This window comes from Epinephelus fuscoguttatus, linkage group LG5 (genome assembly GCF_011397635.1).
Source record: "Epinephelus fuscoguttatus linkage group LG5, E.fuscoguttatus.final_Chr_v1".
NCBI classification, from domain to species: Eukaryota; Metazoa; Chordata; class Actinopteri; order Perciformes; family Serranidae; genus Epinephelus; species Epinephelus fuscoguttatus.
This window is the reverse complement of record NC_064756.1, coordinates 26,890,911-26,914,374: the sequence shown is the minus strand read 5'-3', so window position 1 is coordinate 26,914,374 and position 23,464 is coordinate 26,890,911. Positions and strand designations below refer to the sequence as shown.

General features: G+C 40.0%; 1 protein-coding gene across 2 annotated transcripts in view; it reads left to right on the top strand.

Moving 5' to 3' along the window:
- The window catches only part of LOC125889327 (CD166 antigen homolog), a 56,431-nt gene that overhangs the window by 31,316 nt on the left and 1,651 nt on the right, over positions 1 to 23,464 (top strand). The window contains exons 2-15 of one of the 2 annotated variants that reach the window (XM_049577194.1): positions 556 to 662; positions 907 to 1,123; positions 10,043 to 10,107; positions 10,539 to 10,626; positions 10,865 to 11,038; positions 13,391 to 13,515; positions 13,644 to 13,776; positions 14,110 to 14,222; positions 14,312 to 14,438; positions 15,337 to 15,458; positions 19,180 to 19,312; positions 20,914 to 20,943; positions 21,414 to 21,525; positions 23,266 to 23,401. In XM_049577194.1, the coding sequence (XP_049433151.1) occupies positions 556 to 662; positions 907 to 1,123; positions 10,043 to 10,107; positions 10,539 to 10,626; positions 10,865 to 11,038; positions 13,391 to 13,515; positions 13,644 to 13,776; positions 14,110 to 14,222; positions 14,312 to 14,438; positions 15,337 to 15,458; positions 19,180 to 19,312; positions 20,914 to 20,943; positions 21,414 to 21,525; positions 23,266 to 23,368 (1,649 nt within the window). In that variant the 3' untranslated portion in view covers positions 23,369 to 23,401. The remainder of the gene's footprint in view (positions 1 to 555; positions 663 to 906; positions 1,124 to 10,042; positions 10,108 to 10,538; positions 10,627 to 10,864; positions 11,039 to 13,390; positions 13,516 to 13,643; positions 13,777 to 14,109; positions 14,223 to 14,311; positions 14,439 to 15,336; positions 15,459 to 19,179; positions 19,313 to 20,913; positions 20,944 to 21,413; positions 21,526 to 23,265; positions 23,402 to 23,464) is intronic. The other variant, XM_049577195.1, reaches the window with a different exon arrangement.

Genomic DNA, 23,464 nt, shown 5'->3' with positions numbered 1-23,464 from the left:
GGCTGATGAGCTGTTTTTGGATTTTAGCTGTCAGATTTTCGTCTCCACACACCCGCACTCATGCGTTAACTTAGCCTGAACTCCGAGAGGTCTGAAATGAGAATCTGAATACCAAAAAACTGAGCAGCACCTCATTTTCAGTCGGGCCATGGCAGTCTCTTCTTCCCTGGAGCCCTCTGGCTCTCACCCCTCATCGCAGCCCATTGAGACTCTTCTGCTGGCACCCTCCTCCCTTCCCCCCTCTCAAGCACTTTGTCTCCATGGCGATGTTTTGAAAGAAATTTAGGGCAGGAAAGGTTGTTTCATTTTTTTTCTAGGGGAGCTGTAAAATTAGAATTCTATAGAAACTGCTTTTTTTAGTGTATGTCGGCGAACAAACGCTGAGTGGTATTGATAAATGTCAGTCAAATATGTACAGAAGGGGGAGACTTTGATGCATTCAGAATAGCAGTTTTCAATTTTCAGTCAAAAAATTTCATGCTGTGTCGGAGCTGACCAGATTAGCCCTTTTGAAAAAGTAATTGAAAATTGTGTCTCTGCTTTTCTCTCTCGCAGTCAGCGGTTTGGATACTGTTATCGGCCTGTATGGGGAAACACTCGAGATCCCGTGCAACAATGGAGCCATGAAAGCAAAGGACGTCCTGATCACTAAATGGAAATATGTAAGTCACAGCAGAGGTCAATAGATTCAAAATGGTGAAGTCTGTCTGACACCCACTTATCATGTCTGAACCACACCCAGTCTGAGTGCACACGCAGTGCATTAGGCCACGCATCTGTCCCTCCATATGACACTGCATGAGCCGAGGGCGTGGAACAAAAAACACTGTGTGCTTTTTATTTGAACTGGAAGCCACTGCCATATGTGACAGATTTGTAACAAGTGCACTCTCCTCTGCTCTCCAGGACAAAGGAGAGGGACTTCCGGGAGACCTGCTGGTCAAGAAGAAAAACCAGAATGTCTCAATCAGTGCCACTCTCGAATACAAGAGCCGTGTTAGCATGGCTGCAAACTCCAGCCTGCTGCTCTCTGAGGCGAAGCTGTCCGACCAGCGCACTTTCACCTGCATGGTGGTGGCTGGGGCAGACATCGAAGAATACCCAGTTAACGTGGTGATCTACAGTGAGTACAAGCTGGCAAAGCTCTGAAATAACTGTCCTTTGTTGGGCTGCACTAGTTAAAGGTCTCATACTGTAAACAGTCAGATTTTCATGCTTTTTTAAATCATAAAGCAGGTATAGGTGCAATATAAATACTGTAAAAGTATCAATACCTAAAATCCACAGAGAAATGCACACAGCCTGTATCAAAAAACCTGGCCTTTTGATAAGCCATCGGGACTTTAGTGAAGTTGTGATGTCACAACTAGGCTATACTATATAAAGCTGCCTCTGCAGTGCCCTTACAGTAATTTCCCAGTTGCGGAGAAATCAAGAGCGCAGATATGGAAGATCACAAAACACTGACAAATCAGAGCAGACTGGGCATTTTCACGAGTTGGGGCTTAAAGAGACAAGCAGAAAAAAGGAGCAATTAGACAGAGGGTGAATACAGATATATTTAGGGAGACAGAATGAGAAAATTAAAGTGTTCTAGTGCCGTGAGAACACGAACCAACTCTAGGCAATTATGCAACTTTGTAACAAAATTAGTCCCTGATTTGGACCAAAGGAGGCGGACTCTAGGTCTGAAAGCACCATTAAGGTGCTATAACAGGCAGAATACGTGGGCTAATCTAGTTCAGCAAAAACCCAGAAATATATAATATAATATTGTACAACATGTTACAATAACCGTAATATGTAAAGCCATCACAACATGGAAGTTGCCAGCAATGATTCTTGAAGCACCCAGTAAGGCCATTTTTAAAGGACTACTAATGAAGCACATTAACAATAACCCCGAGTCACGTAGTACGCCCGCCCAAGATGGCCGCATAGGGAGAAACGGAGCTTGCCTTTCCCCAAAATCCCCGTAAAAACTTCAATTTAAGTCGTTGTTTTGATTGCACTTGGTTTTCGGACTTTCTTGGGAGGTGGCATGAGTCAGAAAAGTCACTACTTTACTTGCAATCAGCCTCTTAATTCCAGAGGAAACCCAGCGCCGGAACCCCAGGTAACACCACAGCCTAAAATGGTGGAGATACCTGTTACAACGGAGAGTCCTCCTAAAGAGAGCGTGGCGGCTGAGTTGACCAACATCCGATCTATCCTCGAGATCCTGGCTAAAGACATGAACAAGGTGAAAAACGGAGTCGAGTCTCTAACGAAACTGTTAACAACCTTGGCAGTAGGATCACGGAAGCTGAAGAGAGAATCTCCCAGTTAGAGGACGAAGAAGCTAAGGCTAAACCAATCATGAAAAACTTGGTGAAACAGAACCAGCAGCTGCGGGAAAAAGTGACGGCACTGGAGGGATTTTCCCGACGCCAGAATATCACAATCTCTGGTATTAGAGAGGGAACTGAGGGCCGGGATTTGGAAGGATGCCTTAAAACTCTGTTGAATGAGGCGCTGGGCATTGAAGCTGATGCTTGGTATGAAATAGACAGAATCCACCGCGTTGGCCCTGCACCTGCTAACGACTCAAGACCGAGACACATCATCACCTGCTTTGTGCGGGACAAAGCCAAGGCCATGGTTCTCACGGCTGCAAGGAATAAGAAACAGATCACCTGGAGGGACATGAGGGTCCGCTTTTTCCAAGACTACGCCCAAGAGGTACAGGAAAAGCGCAAGAAATATGATGAGATATGGCGTATGCTGCAACAACGCAAGATTGAGCACTCATTGCGGTACCCTGCTGTTATGACTTTCACATTGGATAACCGGCGACACTAGTTCTCAAGCCTTGCGGAGGTGAAGAGTTTTTTCAGCGGCCGGGAAGCAACGGAGTGTCCCGCTGAGGACAGGTGCCACTCAACATGGGCGAAAAAGGATGAATCTGTCTGGCGTGGATTAATCTAAATAACGTAAACACACTGGCTGATGTTCTCGGCTTAAAATGTGGAGGACAACTAGACTCAGATGGAGGTTTGATTTTGGATGAGCGCCTTTTTTTTCTGTCAGGCCACACTCACGGCCCACTGAGATGTTATTGAACATTTAAGACTGAAGTTAATTGTGGATAATGCGCTCGATTTTGTTTGAGGGTTTATCCATTTGTGTTTGTTCTTCACTGAACGGGTAAGATATAATTTAATGTACTTTCTACACCCACGTAACTCCAATAATAGTATTTTGTATGTGTGAAGGGGTTAACGTATGTTATAGGGGTAGATTCATTTCGGACATTGATCTATAGTTCTCCTGCAGTTTGAGAGTGATCTAAGTAAACTCAGTGACTTAAATAACTTGTGTGATACAAATGAGTGAGGGATGGGAATGGCCGAGTTAGGAGGGGAGCCAAAAAAGGGATCCTTGAGTACTGCTGACCTGCAGAAATCTTGTTTATTGGGTTATAGTTTTGCCTAACGGTTCCAGCTGTTCATGCTGTACTTTTCTTTTTTGTTGGTTTTATTGTGTCTACAATGTTGTACAAATATGCATAGGTCATTCCTACTATTCGGTGCCATTTGAGTCCCCATGACATAGTATGGCATATTTTGTGTAAAAATGGGCTAACACTTATTTCTAAAAGCTTGACTTACATGGTGAACCGCCCTCTACCATAGAATACAATGATATGTATGCAGGATTAATTAAATTTAAAATAATTACCCTAATTGTAGGACAAGTAGGCTAAACTGCCATGTCCCCAATCACGTTTGCTCAACTTAAGGTACAAATATAAGTAATAGAAATCAAACAAATTCTACATTTTTCATTACTGTTGTATAGCCTCATTTATAATATTCCTCGCAAAATGTTATTTTTTGTTATTAATACATTTTTACTATACTTAAAATTTTTAAAATATGTTGTGTCCCTGAGTTGACTGTCCCCCTGTTACTCTGATGCAAAGATCCCTGAACACACCCCCTGATTCTTCATCTAGTCACATGACACAGGAAGTAGCTTACATTTTTGGAAAATTAAATACAAGAAGCAAAGTAAGTACCACTCTTTAATCAACCTTTTTTTCCAATGTTTTAGAATGCTTGACTGATGTGGTAAAGCATAAAATGTCCACCCTGTTATGCTTATTTATTGTGGAAACCGATCATTTGTGGTAATTTTGAAAATATGGTTAAGAAATATGTTAAAAATCTTCCTTGGCTGTCACCAAGGGCTGGCTTGTTTTTCATCACATAAGTAGTAATGGATAACTTAAGCATAAAATGTCCCCCCTGTTACTGTTTTGCACAGTAACAGGGGGGACACACAGTAACAGGGTGGACGTAAGAGAGCTAGATGAACACGTTTTTCCAGCATGTGTTGATTTTTATTATTAATTGATTATGAATTGATTAGTTATATACTTCTAAAAGATTTGTTAAATTGGCGTGCTTGTTCTTGTCAAGGAATGGCGCCCCTGTCTGCTGCAGAAAAATAGCGAGGCTACAGGGCACGTTGGGATGCAGACCCTGAAAGAAGGCAGCAATACCTCAATAAAGAGAAGGATAGGTGGAGAAAGGACAGAGAAGGAAGAAAAAAGAAAGTGTCAGACCTCAGTGAAAGAGAAAAGAGAGCACAGAGAAAGAAATGTCGAGAAAGGAAGAGGAAGCTTAGGGAAAGAGCCAGGACAGTAACCCCCCCTCCAAGTCCAGACACTCTCCCAGAAGCAGAATATGCCCCATTGCCAGGGCCCTCAAGGTTAGAAGAGAGTTGATGGTTGTGAGTGAGTGAGTGAGTGAGTGAGTGAGTGAGTAAATTTGTTTACAGTCACATTGTGTAAATAAATAAATATATAAATAGGGGAGTTTAGGGAGTTAATAAAGGGATGGTCTTACAACCACAGGTATAAAGCACAACTCACTTTAATGTGATAATTAACTAATGTTTATAATTTTAATTAATGTTTATAATTTTAATGTTCAGGTAAATGTTGAATACATTTACTCTCGTTAATGAAATGTGTTGTCCACTGATATGAGGTCCACCCTGTTACATCCTGTCCACCCTGTTACTCTTCTGTCCACCCTGTTACCTGTATGTTTTTGATAATAATTAAATAAAAATAACAAATACTAAGCATTCCTTTGTGTTTGCTTGCAGTGAACTGGCAAAATGAAATCATTTGCAAATAAAAGCAAATTCCATTTAAATTCCCTTTAATTCAAAAAGAAATGTGTTGAAATTACATTGTGACTTAAAATAGAGCAAGACATTTTGTGAATATACTTGTTTGTGAATATTTGTCAAAATAAATATTTCAAGGGTAAATCAAGGGACATTTTAACTCTTAGAAAATGGAACTATTACAGTCATTGTGCATCCAAAACATGTATTAACAGAGATGAGAATGTCCCATAACAGGGTGGACATTTGGTCTCTGTAACATTCAAAGAATTTGGTCAAAATTATTAGACCATAATATCCTGAGCTGGACCAATATAATAAAATCATGGAAAATTTAACTTTTTTTGATAAAGTAAACCAGGCTGAAATGGCGCCGAACAGTAGGAATGACCCGCATATTTTGACCAATGATTCTTACCAAGAAATTAGTTATAACTCAACGTGGATTGGACAGACAGAGCTCTATGGGCGTTGCTGCCTATTTAGACAAATATAGTAACACTGCCAGATGACTATGTTTAAGATAGTGTCATGAAATATAGAAGGTTGCCACAATATTGTGAAAAGGAAAAAGATCCTCACCTATTTGAAACAGAGGAAAACCGATGTAGCATTTATACAGGAGACGCATTTAAATGGTGATGAATCGATAAAATTAAAAAGGGATTGGGTGGGTCAAGTTTATTTTAGCACTTATTCCAACAGGAAAAGAGGGGTGATCATATTGGTTCGGAAGAACTTAGATTTTCAAGTACTGAAACATTACTCTCATCAGGAAAGTAGATGGGCAATTTTGGATGCTATTTTAGAGGGTCAGAAAATAACTTTTGTAAATGTCTATGCGCCTAACACACCACAACCAGAGTTTTTTCATGAATGATAATATCATAATTGGAGGAGACTTTAACCAGGTTAGGGACGTGTATTTGGATAAATCCTCCCAACCTAGGCCAGTTAATGACCCAGCATGCGCTGCTGTAGATGTGATGATGGAAGATCTGGGATTGGTTGATGTGTGGAGATGACTCCATCCCCAAGAAAAAGATTATACGTTTTTCTCTCACCCACATTCTACCTATTTCAGAATTGATTATCTCCTGATCTCCCACTCGCTGGTGAGTCAGACTCTTAGTGCCACAATTGGCAACATAGTTCTAACTGACCATGCTCCAGTGGATATAGCCATATCGATATCAGAAAACACAAAATCTACGATGAGGTGGCGCTTGAATAATCTATTACTAAATAGTGAGGAATATTGTGAGTACATAAGAAATGTAGTGGAATAATTTTGGGAGTTTAATGAGGGTTCAATTGTTGATATTGGTATAACTAGGGATGCTTTTAAAGCCTTTGTAAGAGGGCGTCTTATTCAATATAGCTCTCGAATTAAAAAAGCGGAGAGGGATAAATTGCAGAAGCTAGAGCAAGACATCAAGGAACAGAGACACAACATATGCAGCATCCTGAGAGGGATATATGGAACAAATTAATTAAGTTAAAATACGAGCTGAACAATAATCTGCAGAAAAAAGTTGAATATGCCCTATTCTATTCCAATCAAAAGTATTTTGAACAAGGTGAGAGAGCAGGTAAGGTCTTAGCATATAGAGTAAAACAGATGCAAACATCTAACTTAATTCCCACCATATTTGATCACGATAACAAGTTGATAACAGATAAAAAAGCGATTAATGATGTATTTCAAACATTTTATCAAAAGTTATATACATCGCAAGGAATCATTGAAGAACAGAAAATGACAGATTTCTTTTCCTCCATTAAAATCCCATCTCTAACAGAGGAACAAAGAAACTCACTAGAAGGAGAAATTACATTGGCAGAAATTAAACAGGCAATTCACAGTCTCCGGTTAGGCAAAGCTCCTGGCAGTGATGGATTTCCATCTGATTTTTATAAGAAATTTGTGGAAGATCTTGCCCCAAGATTGTTGGCTGTCTACCAGGATGCACTGCGGAGGGGTGGACTCCCAGCTAGTATGAGATCAGCTGTTATCACTTTACTCCATAAAAAAGGGAAAGACCCACAATATTGTGGAAATTATCGTCCAATCTCGTTAATTAACATTGATGAAAAAATAATCTCCAAGGTGCTTGCTGCAAGGCTAGAAAGGGTGCTTCCCAACCTGGTACATGCTGATCAGGTTGGGTTCGTTAAAAAAAAGTGCTCAGCTGACAATCTCCGCAGAATATGACACATAATGTGGAAAAGCAGGAATAATATAGAACCCATAGTTGCCTTCTCCCTAGACGTGGAGAAGGCTTTTGATAAAGTTGAATTTGCCGTCCTCTTTCATACATTGGAGAAATTTGGGTTCGGTCCATCCTTTATTCAGTGGTTACAGTTAGTATATACAGAGCCGATGGCTACAGTACTTACTTATGGTGTGATGTCACCCTCATTCAAACTTAGTCGTGGCACTAGACAGGGTTCACCCTTGTTGCCGCTGATATTTGCCTTATTTCTGGAACCACTGGCAATTGCATTGCGTGATAGTAAAGACATTAAAGCGGTTCAAATGGGCCATGAAATACATAAGCTTTTTTTATACGCTGATGATATTCTTTTGATTACAAGAAACCCAAACACAGCAGTATCCAAGATCTCTTCCATTATTGGCTTATTTTCAGAAATCTCTGGCTACACAATTAATTGGATTAAGTCAGAGGCCATGCCTGTCTCTAAAATATGTCCTCCGGCCATTAGGGAATCTTGGCAGTACAAGTGGATGCCAGCAGGCCTGACCTATCTAGGGATCAAGCTGACACCAGGATTGGACAAAATAATGCATTCTAATATTTCTCCAGTTATTCAAGCTATTCAGTCTCTCTTACAAAATTGGGCTAAATTGAACTTATCTTTGTTGGGTAGGATTAACTTGGTCAAGATGATCATCTCCCCTAAAATCCAATATATTCTGTACATGCTACCATTAAGTTTTCTCCTAACCTCTTGAAACTATATAATACTGTCACAGAGAGTTATGTATGGGCAGGCAAAACACCAAGCTTTAACCAATCAAAATTATATGCGGCCAAAGAAAGTGGAGGCTTATCATTGTCTAAAACAGAGTGGTATCATTATGACTTTTTACTCTCCCAGTTAGCTAAGATAAATAATTTGTGGGAACAGGTGCCTTCCTGGGTTAAAATAGAAGAGGAACTGGTGGCTCCAACCTCCCTTGAGGCTTTTCTTACTCAGACGGGAAGACCGTTACCCTTTAAGGACCCAGTGTTGGCCTTTGTACAAGAAACTTGGATGAGTGCTCATCAACTTATAAAATGTAGCCTGCATCTTACCCCTAAATCATCTATTTGGTATAACAAAAAACTATTAATTGGCAAAAAAAACTATTATATGGGAGAAATTGGCAAAAGCTGGAATAAACTTGCTTTGTGACTTGCTTAGCGAAAGTGGATTGAGGTCATTTGATGAAATTAAGCAAGAATATAACCTTAGACAAGAGGATTTTTGGAAATTCCTACAAATTGGGCACTGCATTAAAGCTATCCGGGGGAAGAACCCAGGGGAACTGCCCATTAGTTCGACAGCCCATTGGTTCGACATCCCATTGTTCCGACCATATCAAACTCATTGTTCCGAAGTCCGTTCCGAAATCATCATGATGCCCTGTGGTTAAGGTCTGGTTAGGTTTAGACACAAAAACCACTTGGTTAGGGTCAGGAAAAGATCATGGTGTGGGTTAAAATGAAAAAGAAAGTGACAAACACATAAGCCGTGAGCCTGCTCCGCCTCAAGCCGGTCGCGGCGCACCATACGCCCGCCGCGAGCCGTTCAGCACCGCGGACAGTCGGACTAATGGGATGTCGAACCAATGGGCTGTCGAACCAATGACGTGGACCCGAGACCAGGATTCAGGAGTTAGTCCATGTAACTAGACATAAAAAATGTGTAGCCTCTAAATTCTATGAGCTTTTCAGGGAGGCACGACCACCCCACCTGGAAGGGTTGAGACTAAGATGGGACAAAGATGTGGGCCCCCAGTAAAATGGCCAAACTAAAACTTAAGGACAATGACACATGTTGGAGGTGTGAGTATTCTGGGTCTGCTGCCAGATGATAACATTTTGACTGAAGGACAAAGACTACGGATACTTTGGCTACTAAAACAGGATGTAGAATAATTCTGAGACACTGGAATCATCAACTCCGTGCTGTTTCAAGGAATGGACTGAACAAATGACAAAAATGGCTACATATGAGCGAGTCACTTACAGAGTAATGGGGAGAGAGGATATCTTTGATCAAGTCTGGGGCTCCTTTTTGATGTCAATAGAGGGGTTGTCTGTCTAAATATAAGGTACCGGATCTGATCTAATCCAATATAGTGTTTGAGTGGTAGAATGAGAGGACAAACGTAAAACATAAGTATAAGGCACATGTTGTTGTTTTTTGTGTATTCGTGTTATTGTTTGTTTGATGTATGTTTTAATTTTAAAACGGGACAGTCGATGATGTAAATGTCTCGTAATCTGTGATCGTGGCATATGTTGTACTGTCTGTCAAAAATATTAATAAAAAAAAAACAAAAACCAATATCTATATATTAATTAATGGCACTGAGCGACTACGATGTGACACCTTCTGATGTGTTCTTCACTTGACTTCAACTCATCTTGAACACATTCTTTGAGACTTTCTACACGTGTTGTATGTCTTGTTTCATGTCATGTTTCTATGTGTGGACCCCAGGACAAGTAGCTGCTTTCTTAGTAGTAGCTAATGTGGATCCAAATAAAGCATAATGAGTGACATGTTGAACACAAATCACCCACACTAATACCCTGTTCATTAACACGTTTTTTTCCATGTTTTGCAGAGCCGCCGGCAGGCCTGGAGATTTCTGACAAAGCGTCGGAACTGGAGATTGGCAAACTTAATAAGGTGGGTTTTTAATGATAAACATTGCTTATACCTACATTATTTTAAGCAGTAAACCATCAAGGGAAGTCCCTCACTTGAGCTAAGGTATCTTGAGGCATAGCAGAGACCATGTTCCTACAGTAATGAGTTCTTTGAAGTGATTCTCATGAATTAGTAAAGAGCAGAATCCCCCCTACTGCAATTAAAATACCCAAAGGATCTGAGGGGCTTTAGAAATGCTTTGGGCATTTCATGCTCTATTGCACAGAAAACTACTTAGTCCTCTAACGCCGGAAAGGCGCCAAAAAAGTTAATTTGCTCAGATGTTTGGTCATTTATAAAGATGCAGATTTATTCTGCGTTCATGAAATGGTGATTTTTCTTTCAGTATTTTTGTCTCTAAGTGTAGGTCTCTGCTATTTTTCCCAAGTTTGGATTTCTTGTTTTTACAGCTCGGAACATGCATTGCACCAGACGCCAATCCAGCTGCAAATATCACATGGCTTAAGAACAACATACCACTGGTGGCTGATGGGAAAGGTGTGTGTTCTTCATTCGGTTGGATGCTTAATGCCAAAATAACAGCTCTTTGAAGTGGTTGTGACATTTATAAATATTACATACTGAGATGTATTTATTCTCTCTGACTGGGACAGTAAATTATTCCTCAGCGATGAATTGCACCGCACTCTCCGACAGTGTGAATGCAGTGTTTTGGTCATTACGCCATTTTTTCCTTGTTAGAGTTCTCAGACAGAGTTGTTTGTTTTCTGTCCAGGGGTTTCCATCGAAGCCTCAATGCTGCCGGACCCTGTTACTGGCCTTTCAACCACTACCTCCATACTGAAGTACTCGGCCAAGAAGGAAGACACGGATGCCGAGTTTACCTGCAGCACTCAGCACACCGTGGGCTCAGAGCTGGTGTCCTCTCCAGTGACCTTCACTATCACCTGTGAGTCACCGAACCTCGCTAACAACCTTCACTGGACACACTTAGTGAAGTGCACCAGCTGCTGTCGACCAGCAAGCTGTCGTCAGAGTAACTTCTGCACAAAATCAAAGATGACAGCGCTGGTTGATGACGACCTTTTCAGGCTTATTATTACCACAGACAATGAAAAGTTAATATTTTGTTCTATTTACCTCCTCAAAGGAATAATTTTTTTAACTTTTTATCAGGATATTTCAAAAACCTGTTCACAGACTGATGTAGAAAACTTGTACGTCATGTCAGTCACTTAGATGAATTCAAGAATAACTTAGTGAACCTCAGTTGGCCTTACTTGAGTATATATTTATTATAACATACACCTGTTTGAAGAAGCTTTTGGCACAGCACGTGTGCATGGACAGAGATATACCAAAAGCTTCAAATAACATTACATTTACCCAGCCTTATACAGTATATCCTAATTCATACAGAATCACAAACACGCCACCTTAGAGGATGCAAAAAATGTTTTGGAACGCATCCAGAACATCTACAAGGTCCTCATTTTATCTTAACTGCCAGATACGCAGAACAAAACCTGCCATAAAAGAATATTTCTTCTACAACAGAGACTTATAATAGATAAGAGTTAAAGTTACATCATGTGCAAATGATCAAGTGGGTAGTTTTTGTCTCGGATCCCCAAAAAGATTCAACATTTTTAGGAATCCATGTATTCACTTTCTTGACGAGAGTAAGATGAGAAGATTAATACCACTCTCCAACCAGGATGTAAATATGAAGCTACAGCCAGCAGCTGTTTAGCTTAGCTTAGCATAGAGTCCAGTAAAAGGGAAACGTGGCAAACAACTAGTCTGACAAGGTCCATGAGAGAAAGGCTGGTAGGTAGGTGTGGTGGAGCTGCAGGGTTAGTTGAAATTTACTGGGTTAATTGAGAGAGTGGCATATATGGCATGTAAACAGTGCCCACTGTGACATTTTTTTTTTTTTTTTTACAGATTAAATAAATGAGATATATAACATGTGGAATAGTGAGCTTTCAAGGTGCCAGGATTGTTTACCTTTGCACAGAGTCAGGCTAGTTGGTTCCCCTGTTTCCAGTCTTTATGCTGCTCACCGCCTCCTGCAGTATATTCATATTTAACGCACGGATGTCAGAGTGGTAACAATCCTTTCATCTACTCTATGCAAGAAGGGTAAAAAGCATTTTCAAGCATAATTTCCTCACATGATTTGGAATTTCAGTATAGATTAGAAAACAGCAAACATGCATCCCCTGATTGTCCATCACCTTGGGTATTTTGATAGAGATCCAAATCCAGGTGCAGACTAGAAACTTCTCAATATTCTGTTCTTAAAAAATAGAGAATTGGGCAGACTGAAAGCTCGCGGGCTCTTTCTCTGAATGCATTCCAGGTTTGCTGAAACATATGAAAAGTTAAAAACAACTACAACACTGCAGCAGAAGGTTCTCCTCTGGTTAAAAAAAAAAAAAAAAATTACTCAGCTGTTTTATAGCAGGTTGATCTGTTTAAAAAATTTTCTTGGTAGTGTCGGTGCTTCATTATTTATTTTGCCATTTTTTGGCACCTATCTACTTCTGTACTGTTCATTGTGAAAGCTTAATTTCAGAGTCAAATTGCACATCTTCAGGTGATGTATGCGTTTACTTTTCTGTATTCTTACATAAGAATTTATATTTAAGTGTTAAAATTCGTCTATGGGAGAAATGTTTGACAGCTTAAAACTCAACAACTACAGGAGCTAAAACAATTGTACTCATATGCACATGCTCATGCCCCATCTGGAAATGCTTAGCATATTAAAATATGATACCAATAGCGCCACCATGTGGTCAGTTATTTTGTGTTTTATGTTTTTGCTAATCACTCATGAACAACGAGGCATAGTAAAACAGTATTTGCCCAGTGTGTTATTGGATGATGGCGATTTGCAGCAGCAGCGAACAGCTTTCAGCTCACACAAGCATTATAATTAGGAAATTAGGAAAAATTCTGCTTATTTTTCTAGTATTAACAAGCAAAAAATGGTACTTTATTAAATTCTGAGATTACCGTTTTTAAGTGGGTATGTTTCTGTGTGATTGAGTCAAAAGTATCACTAGCCTTACTATTTTAGTCAGAGTTACTATTGAAGTCAGAGTTTTTATCAACATCACACACAGTGTCTCACTGGCCTTTTCAGGAATACAGCAGCAGCAGCTCCTGACCCACGAGCTCTCACCAAAGACCAAGAAAATCTGCTTTAAAAACCTCAGCTCAGCTCTTCAGCTGCATTTTGAAGTTGGTTGCACTGCCCTGTCTGACTTCCTGTCTCCTATTTTCTGCATAGATACCACAGAAAACATCGTTCTTCAGGTCATCACTGAGGACCCTTTGGTAGAGGGAGACAATGTGACTCTGAAGTGTGTGGCAGATGGTAACCCGGCTCCTACCAGCTTTAACTTCCAGCTTAAGGTGTGCATGCTCATCAATATCTCATTGAGACGCTTAGAGATGGCGTCCATTCATGCTTACTACATGCATTGTGCAGTTTTCGTCAATACGGCATTGTAAACTAATAACCTGATTGTCTGTCTTTAAAGGAAGAGTTGGTGAAAGTGGAAAACACAGACACTTACATAATCACGAATGTCTCACGTGACACCACCGGTGAATACAAATGCTCTCTTGTTGACGACCCAACGATGGAAGCATCTAAGGACATCACAGTCAACTGTAAGAGACCAAAACAGTAGAAATAACTGCAATTTTGCTATATGCCGGTCAGCATTGTTGTCAGGGTAATTTCACTGTCTGCCTGTAATGTTGTTACTATGAAAGCGAAAAAGGGTCTGCTAGAGAAAAGAAAGTCCTAATGTCTCTCTTTGCCAGCCTACCTGTCTTGCCGTGCTTTGTGCAGTAAAGTGTTGTGTCAACCAGACTACCTCTAATAAGCTGCATCTGCAGGGCAGTGAGCCAAGTGCTGGGTTGTGTGGTTAACAACAGGAATGTTTCGACCCTTGTCAGGCCTTTGAACCATCTTTTCACCATCCTCTTCTCTCTTGTTAGACCTAGACATCAATTTAAGCCCCTCTGGAAATATTGTCAAGAGTACCGGCGAGGCCCTGGATCTAAGTTTCCAGATTGATGCCTCTGGAGACGCCAAGGTCTCCTGGACAAAGGTAAAAGCAATCTCTTAGACACTGAACACTGAATCACTAAAGACAAGTTAGTGGTTGTTATTGACCATGCTCCTTTTCATTTCATTCAGGATAATGTTAAACTGGAGAAAGAGCCCAAGTTTACCAAACTGACTTATGCTGACTCTGGCCGCTATGAGTGTGAGGTGACGATGGGGGTCCTCAGCAGAAAAGCTGCTTTTGAGCTGGCTGTCGAAGGTAAGGGCTTAAAAGACACTCCAGGTTTTCTCACAAAATCCATTTACTTGCTGTATTGCTGAGGGTTGGATGAGAAGATTCATACCTCTCATGTCTGGATGGTAAATATAAAGCTACAGCAAGCAGCATGTTGGATTAAACAACTGGAAACAGGCTAGCTAGCTGACTCTGAGCTCAGGTCACGCGTAAAAACGATACAAATTAAAATGTTGTAACTTGGTTGTTTAATACCTACAGAAATTCGTAGTGTATGACTCGTGGTTTTATGGTGAGTTGCTAGGCAACCAGCAGAGATGATCTAGTAAGTTAATCAAAACCACATTTTGTCATTCCAGCACTTTGGTTCAGTGATGCCAACTTGTCAACGTTCTTGCTAGATTAGCAACTGTGCAGCAACTGTGCAGACCCTCCTAGAGACTTTATTTCTAAATCGCAGCTAGCAGGAGTTCAGTTGAAGTGTTTTTCTGTGGTTACTTTGATGCTCAAGCTCTCTGGTTTAGAAGTGTGAGAATGTGGTGCACTAATGCTTCCATTAATGCTCAGTGACATCATCTGGGGACTTTTGGAGCTAGTGCTAGCTACTTTCATGGGAAAGAGTTGGCAACACTGCATCGGTTTTTGCTACAGTGCTATAAGCCAGGCTAGTTGTTTCCCCATTTCTAGTCTTTATGCTAAGCTAAGCTAACCAGCTGCTGGCTGTAGCTCCATACTTGTCATACAGATATGACGGTGATGGTGATCTTCTCATCTAACTCTCAGAATAAACATCTTTCCCGAAATATTAATCTATTCTTGGCCATTTTGTGTGTGTGTGTGTGTGTGTGCATGAATGAAATGCAGCCATCATGCCACACATGCACCCATTCAGATAAAGCTGACGAGTTCTGTCCCCTTGCAGGTGTTCCAGTTATCAAACAGCTACACAAACAGCCGGGTAAAGACGGCACACATGAAGTCCTGATTTGTGAGGCTGAAGGTTCTCCAAAGCCAGATGTTTCCTGGAGCATCAATGGCACCTCGGTATGCACACACACACACACACACACACACACACACACACTCTTACAGCATTAGTCCTTATCATAATTAGATGAAATTCTTCTTCCTATAATTGTTACAATTTCTGAAGGTCATATCTATAATTTTTTTATAACTGCACAGTGCACATACAAGAACATTTTATTTTTTCATGTACACTCAGCTCCTTCTCTGCCAGCTCACAGTAAATTCTTCACGTTCCTCGAGGCTTAAAGAAACCTAGAAGGGAAACATACTCTGTCGATAGTAATAAATACAGTATTTCTGTTATTGTAAATGTAGCAGCATGTTCAGTTTATTGTCACATTGAAACTTATTAAAAAACACATTATATGTATAGGATAAAAACTCAAATCTGATCCTTTTTGTTACTTTAAAATGAGCGGAATCACACATCGTCCAGGCTTCACAAGATTCTATGAGATTCCCAAAACAGTTTCTAGATCAGTAGACACAGTTAAGAAAATTGGACTTGGTGTAAGGCTGAATGCAAACCATCTAATGCACTTGCTGGTACTCAAGATAAGTTTATTCATGGTGCCCACACTTTTAGTGGAAGCAGATGCAACTCACAAAGCCCTTATAACAAAACAAAAAAGAAACTGCTAAAATTTGGCATGAAGCAACAAGTCAAAACAAACAAACTGCAGGCATGTGATATTTTGACTATTTTTAGGATAGGGGAGCTGTCAGCGACGGTGTGGAAATCCATATTAGGAGTACCCAGCCACTGTAAATAGTTCATACCATTATTCACCATTTATGCAAAGAGGTATTTTTTACAATCACAGTTTATAGTTATAATCACTAAGATTATAGTCCATGTTAGTGTAGAAACAGTAAACGTGGTTTAACACCACAGCAGCTACTCCGTCAGAAATACGTCAGAGCAGCAACTGCTACCGTTTACAGTGCAGCCAAACAAACTCATGTTGATTTAATAAAGAGGTCGAATAGTTTTTAAATAATTTAGTATCAGTAAAGCTGGATCACATTCTGCATCGTTTCCAGTGAATCCCTTACGTGTATGTAGCTTAAATGCAGCATTGGAGTGGCGGACTCTGCCACTAACAGTGAAAACTGCTGTAAAGGAAGGTAATTAAGGAATGTAATCACATTTAAGACAATAAATGACAACAAAACAGGGTGTTTTTTTGATGAATGATTATAACTTTAAGGGGAAACACTACAGCTGAATAGTAAAACCTTTAACTAAAAGATATCACCATGGAACTTCCCCAAGTTATTAGTTGCATTAAGACAATTATTTTCTTGCATTACAGACATCCCCAATTTTTATGATTAAGTATGCAAATAAGGTATTATCTAATTAATTATGCACTAATCTGCATATACTCCCCATGCAGCTGTCTAAGCATTGAATAAAGCCATTTATTTTATTTTGTAGACATATTAAAGTCAAGGGTTTAGACAGAGGGGATTTTGAATATCTTTTTTATCCATAAAAAATTAAATTAATAATTATCTGTTTTTCGGAATAAAATGTTATATAAATCAGTCTGCGAATGATTCAAACAAACCCCTCCTAAAAAACCCTTCAGAATATAGATAAGAATAGACCTGGAAACTTTGGTTTAAGTGCTGCTAAAGTGGAGATTTCTGCCTCAGAGTATGAAATATCAAAACTAACTCTGAGAAAAATGACTTTAACAATATGTATTGTAAAATTACATGTATTTTTAGACAGAAGATAAGACACTGGGGTAAAAATTTTAACAAAGATATGATCATGAAACCATTTTTTTTTGTGTGTGTGTAATGTTTTCTAAAAATATAATTAAATGCACAAATGAGGCATCGTCCCATTAAATATGCACTTTTGCATAAATTTCCAGAACAGAAATAAACACCTAAATGTGTATTTTGGTTGTTTTCTTTTGGCTAGTCTTAAAGAAGACATGTTATGCCAGCAAAATAGCCTAAAGTCTCAAAAACTGACCAGTGCATGAAGAAACTGTTTCCACCTGTAGTGTCTTTGTTGTGCTTGTAGCAGCCTGCCCTCTTTTCGGAAAAAAGCCATTGCAAAACCATCAATATATCATCAGTGTCATGGAGGACAGTTGAAACCTAACAAGCCATAACAAGCCCGTTTCTCATCCCAGATTATGGAGAAAGACTTTTCCCCATGCACTTGTTAACTTGTGTGTTTTTCGACAGTGCACTGATTTATGAATTTAAAAAGCAAGATGGATATCAGCTTTATTAAGTGAGCACACAGCCAAGTTATTCCTCCTCTTGACCACCTACAATGACACTTTTAGTTAACTTTTTAAGAGACACATTATTCAGAATGCTTTAAATGTTTCTGTCCTTTTTTGCCCTTCAGTCATTCTTTGACTGATAAATCAATACTGGCTGTCACAAAAAAATCAATGGCCTGACAATGGTGTTCCTACGAAAGATGGCAACTGGTTTGTGCTGCAGTAACTGCGGTGACATCTTTAGGCAGCATCATCTACATGCTGTCAGTGGAGCAGCCAGGACATATTGTAGATGATCTCTATGCGCAGCAGGTGAACGCTGGCTTTACACTTTGTGGTTATTTTAGTGCTATTTAAGTGTCTGGTTCATCAAACGACATCTAAAATTCCACTTGATCCTTCTCTCTACGCTATAAACGGCTCCTTAAGCGGCGAAGACAGCCCAGAAATGCTGATATTGTTGTTTAAATATAATGGCATTGTTTTCCTCTGAACAAACCTATGAATAACATCAGCCGAGATGTGAAGGTGTGACTAAACAAAGGCAGTCTGTTTAAGCTTCCTCCCCTTGTGAGGATGCTAAAGAATCCAAGATTTACCTTGCCAGCGTCCTGGTCCTGAGACAGTTCATGCTTTGCTTTTGCCACAGAGTGAATACTCCTTGTTATGTGCGCAGCAGTTTGCACTGTTAGTATTTTCCCCAGCTAACACACTTATCTAGTCCAAACATTTCTCAGCGGTTGTGCTCAGTGTTTCGAAAGACTAAATTTCTGTATTTTCTCTGAGGCTCAAACACAGTATTATGCATCACACTGTCATGAAGACAATTTTTATTTAAATGGACATTTTTTTTCTCTTTTGTTTCTGTGGCGTACCTGTGTGCACACTGATAGCAGAGCCACTCAATGAAGCAGTTTAAAAATTACATGTGAACCCGGGGGTGTGTGTAGGATGGTTACAGTTCTTTTCAGCTCTTTCAGTCAGTGTCTAACCTCAAAACCTGAACCCGTGTGTAATAATTAATCAACTCCAAAGGTGCATGGGACTCTTTCACTGAAGGACAATGCATTTTGGAGATAACACACATTTCTGCATTTCAGTCAAAGTTTATTTTTCCTCCTCTTCTCCCATCCTGTAAAGCCTATTCACAGAGAGAATAATGTAAGACTTGAATATGGGATCCGTAATGGGTATTTACAAAATTGCCACATCCCCTTGTATATGTAGAGGACGTGAAAAGGGTGTTGGCAGTTTGTCTTTGTGTCTGGGGTTTTCCTGTGAGACTCGAGTGTCTATATCCCAGAGGCACACACGCTGCGTCTTTGTCATGGAAAGGCTGAGTCGCACATCAATCCAACGTCGCCCCCTAGTGGTACCAAATGTGCTCTAATTACACACGGTGGCAGACTGAAAAGTCCAGCAGTGTATAAAGTCAGATATGTAACTACTAACATTTGTGTTTGTTTCCTGTCATTGTTCAGCCTGAGGAGAGTGCCTTCGTCAACGGAATGATAACACACAAGCTCACAGTCGTGCCAACCGCAAATCTGACTGTCTCTTGTACGGTGTCCAATGGGTTTGGCGCAGATACCAAAACTATAAATGTGTCATACAGTAAGTACAAAGTGGGAGCACAGCCCTCTTGTCTCCCTCCGCTTCGTATATTTCCTGAAGACTAACTTGGTAATCTGCCTTTGTAGATGTTTTCCTACTTGCTCACTCTTTCTGTCTGCATGTTGACGTGTTGACTACAAAATCTTGAGATGCTTAAATAAAACCTCAGTATTTTAGCAGGTATGCAGTAAATAGTGTACACACATAATGTAGTGGATCAATGGATAAAATATGAGATCATTTTGGGCTGACATAATGATGTGTGTCCACATAGTGGGTTTTTTGTGCAAAAAAAAGGGCAGGGTGCTGGGCAACAGTCAACCCAGCGCTTCATAATGCCCCATGCGTGGGTTTTTATTACTTCAACAACAATATCTTCAGGTAGATAGGTAGGTAGCTGAGGTAACACTATGTTAACAGAGGGTTGACTACACAGTTAACAGCAAGCTATGACGCATATGCTGGTAAAAGCATCACACTCACCAGCAGTATTCAGTGTCTGGCCCATCTGCTTCCACAAATTTAATTTAATTTAATTTAATATACTTTATTAATCCCTGAGGGGAAATTCATTTTTTTCACACTGTTGTCATACACTTATACACACAGGCCTGAAATACACACACATATGCACAAACAGGACCTATACATGCATTAGATAGAGAGATGTTGGGGGCACCTCAGCAGTGCCCAGGAGGTGAACTGGCACCTCTCCAGCTACCAGTACACGCTCTATATTTGGTCTGGATAGGGACTTGAACTAGCAACCCTCTGCTTCCCAAGCCAACTCCCTATGGACTGAGCTACTGCCGCCCACAAATAGGCTTTTCTGTCTTTGTTGGGACAGTTTCTGACCAAAATATCACACAGCGTCTGATAGACAGTAGCTGAAGGAGAGGCAGTGTTGTCACCAGTGCCTTTCTAAAGAGTTCAGAGATTTTCAACTAAAAGCACTTGGAGCAGCCGGCACTTTTTCTCTTGGTGGCCTCATGTGGTCGCATCCACTTTCTCCTCATTGGTAATAACTGAAAACAAAAAAAGACGCTGCCACTCAGAAAAAACACTATGTGGACACAAGCCCTAAACCTTCCTGGTATACATTTGTTTAATCAACCAATTTATTTACTCAAGCCCAAAATCTTTATCCCTATTAAGCGGTACTAAGATAAGTGGTAAAATATCTATTTTTGCTTCTTTTGAGGTGTCTGCAGATTTCTGTTTGGTTACATTGATGTTTTTTGCCTTTTGATAATAACTGAGTGAAGATCTATCTTCTAACTATCACCTCTCCACTGTCAAAATCAATGCATGCTCTTAGCACTTTACACACACCGTTCTCCAACAGTGTGCAGTGTTATTATCATTCTTTGCTCTTTTTTGCTTACTCATTCCTGTGTGTTTGAGACAGCATTTCACCTCTCTTTCCCTCCCTTTCACTCCGTGGTGTGTATGTTGGGATGCTGGACTTAATCTGTTCCCTCTTTTCTACTACTTGCATGCAACAGTAGAGTAGAAGTAGAGTGGCCACTTCTGGCCAGCAAGCTTGTTTTCTTTTATTTTTCTTTGGTTGGACGTTAATTTTATTTCATATCTGATTTCAGTAAATGTGGAGGTGAAAATGGATAAACAAGGTAAGTTGTAGCGGTCTTCTTGCTTTTAAGAATCAGTGGGAGGGGAGATAAGTAAGACTATGGGGGAATCAAATGTTGCTCACTGAAAGAAAGCTCTTGATTAAATATTTACCTTTAACATCACCTTGGACTCTACAACTGGAAAATCAATCGTTGGACAGTGTGTTTCCATTAATAAAACACAGATATGAAGGAATAAGAGGAGTGGAGCTACCAGCATCCTGACAAAATGTCAACATTGTCCATAATCCCATTGGCTGATGAGATACCAGTACCAAACTAAAGATATCTGTCATTTACATTTAAATCAATGAGTCATAACCATGTGCAGTGCGGATGTGTCCATTCATCAATGCATTTATTGCACGTACTGACTTTTTTTTTCTTTCCTGTATTAGTATGCAGTCAGGCTGGAGTTTCGTACTCAGCTGTGCCTCCCAGGTCTCTCATGTTTCTGTTCTGTCTTACAGACCAATCCGATGGTAGTGACCAAACCAAGTTGGTGGTTGGAGTTGTTGTCGGTCTCCTCGTTGCCACTGTGGTTATAGCCCTGGCATACTTGGTCTACATGAAGAAATCCAAGTAAGTCAACACTGACCTTCCCACAAATCATTGTACTGTTATATAATAATGATTCTAATCTTTTGTAGTGATTTTTATCAGTGTAGATTGTTTTGGTGTGAGTTGCAGAGAGTTGGAGAGGCTGAGACGGTGGAGATCCCTTCCTTCTGTTGAACGTAATGGAACTAGATGGCACCCGGCATGTGGTGCTCAAAGCACCCCAAAAAAAAAAAAAAAAAAATCCATTTGAAGAACTCAACAGCAATGCCCTTTTCCTAGAAATCATGACCTGGTTACTCAAAATAATCCACAGACTTTGTTGTGAGCAGTTTCATCTCTGAACTATTTTCTTTCTACCAAACTACATCTCACTGCACAAATCACTGCACAAAAGGAAGTGTGCATCCCATGAGTAGATGCACTCTTCCTTCTGTGCAGTGATTCAGTTGGCAGGTGTAGTTCAGTACAAAGAATATATATCCTACATGAAAGTGCTCACAACAAAGTCTGTGGATTATCTGAAGTAACAGGCTAATGATTTCTGCAAAGAGACATTGCTGTTGAGTTTTTCAAATGTATTTTTTGCCTCTTTGAGCACCACAAGCTGGGTGCCATCTAGTTCCATTATATTTGATCGAAATCAGACAACTCTTCGATCGATATCTCCAACACTCAGCACCTCACACCTAAATAATCTAGACCTTTGAGCAAATCCAAATATAGTTTTTTTTGTGAAATACACAGATACAGTACACACTGGGCACACAGCAGACTTTACATGTCAGCTTCACTATATGTCCAGACAAGAGTGCTATACTGGAAGTTGTTATTCTGTGTGTAAATAAAAAGTGCTGCAAGAAGCTCACAACACAACGGAAACTGTTTCCAGGAGACACTAAAAACGGATGCACACAGTTTGGACATACATCAGCATCATCACTATGTTGAAATAAGCCCCCCACCAAAAAAAAACCCCTTACACTTGAGGTGGTTTTCCAACACCACTGACAGATAGCCCACTTCAATAACTTAATGGCAACAACAAGCGTGTCCTTCATTTGCTTGTGTTGTGTCTATTTACACACAATTTCCTAATTTGCAGTGTGCACGGATGGAGTACTTAACAGGCCTACCAGGCACAGGCCTAGGGGCCCAAAGTGTCAGGGGAACACTCCTGTTGACTCGCAAAATGTCACTCAAATTAAGCTACCAACCAGGGAGACACTCAAAATGAGCATAAAGAGACACAAAATTATTATAAAGCGACACAAAATGCTTATAAATGACACAAAAGATTATAAGGCGACACAAAATGATTATAAAAAGACACAAAATGATTATAAAGTGATACAAAATGATTATAAAGTGACACAAAATGACACAAAAAGATTATAAAGTGATACAAAATGATTATAAAGAGACACAAAAAGATTATAAAGCGACACAAAACAACCACAAGGAGACACAGAATGACTACAAAAAGAAATAAAGCAACAAAAAAAGACACAAAATTGCCTCAAAGAGACACAAAATCATCAAATGATGTATAATAACTACAAAGAGATACAAAACCACCACAATCACCTGTGGGTCTTGCTCCTGCATAGTGGGAGGTGGTGGGGCCCTCTGCATATCTGTGCCCAGGGGCCCATTGTCTTATAATCCACCTATGACAGTGTGCTGAGCTCTTTTAATATACAGTATGACTGTGGAGGTAAGGATTATCAGCATGTTGGGTAACAATGTTTTTATTCTAAACAGGCAAGGAAGCTGGAAGACTGGTGAAAAGGAGGACGGGTCTTCTGAGGAGGAGAAAAAACTGGAGGAGAAAGTGGAGGAGAACAGCCAGAAAGCTGAGGTGTAAAGAAACGGCAACCATCCTTTGGGAATGTGAAAGGTAGGAGACATTTCCATCATATGCCCAAATAAAGATGAACAAAGTCACTCTCTTTTTTTAAAC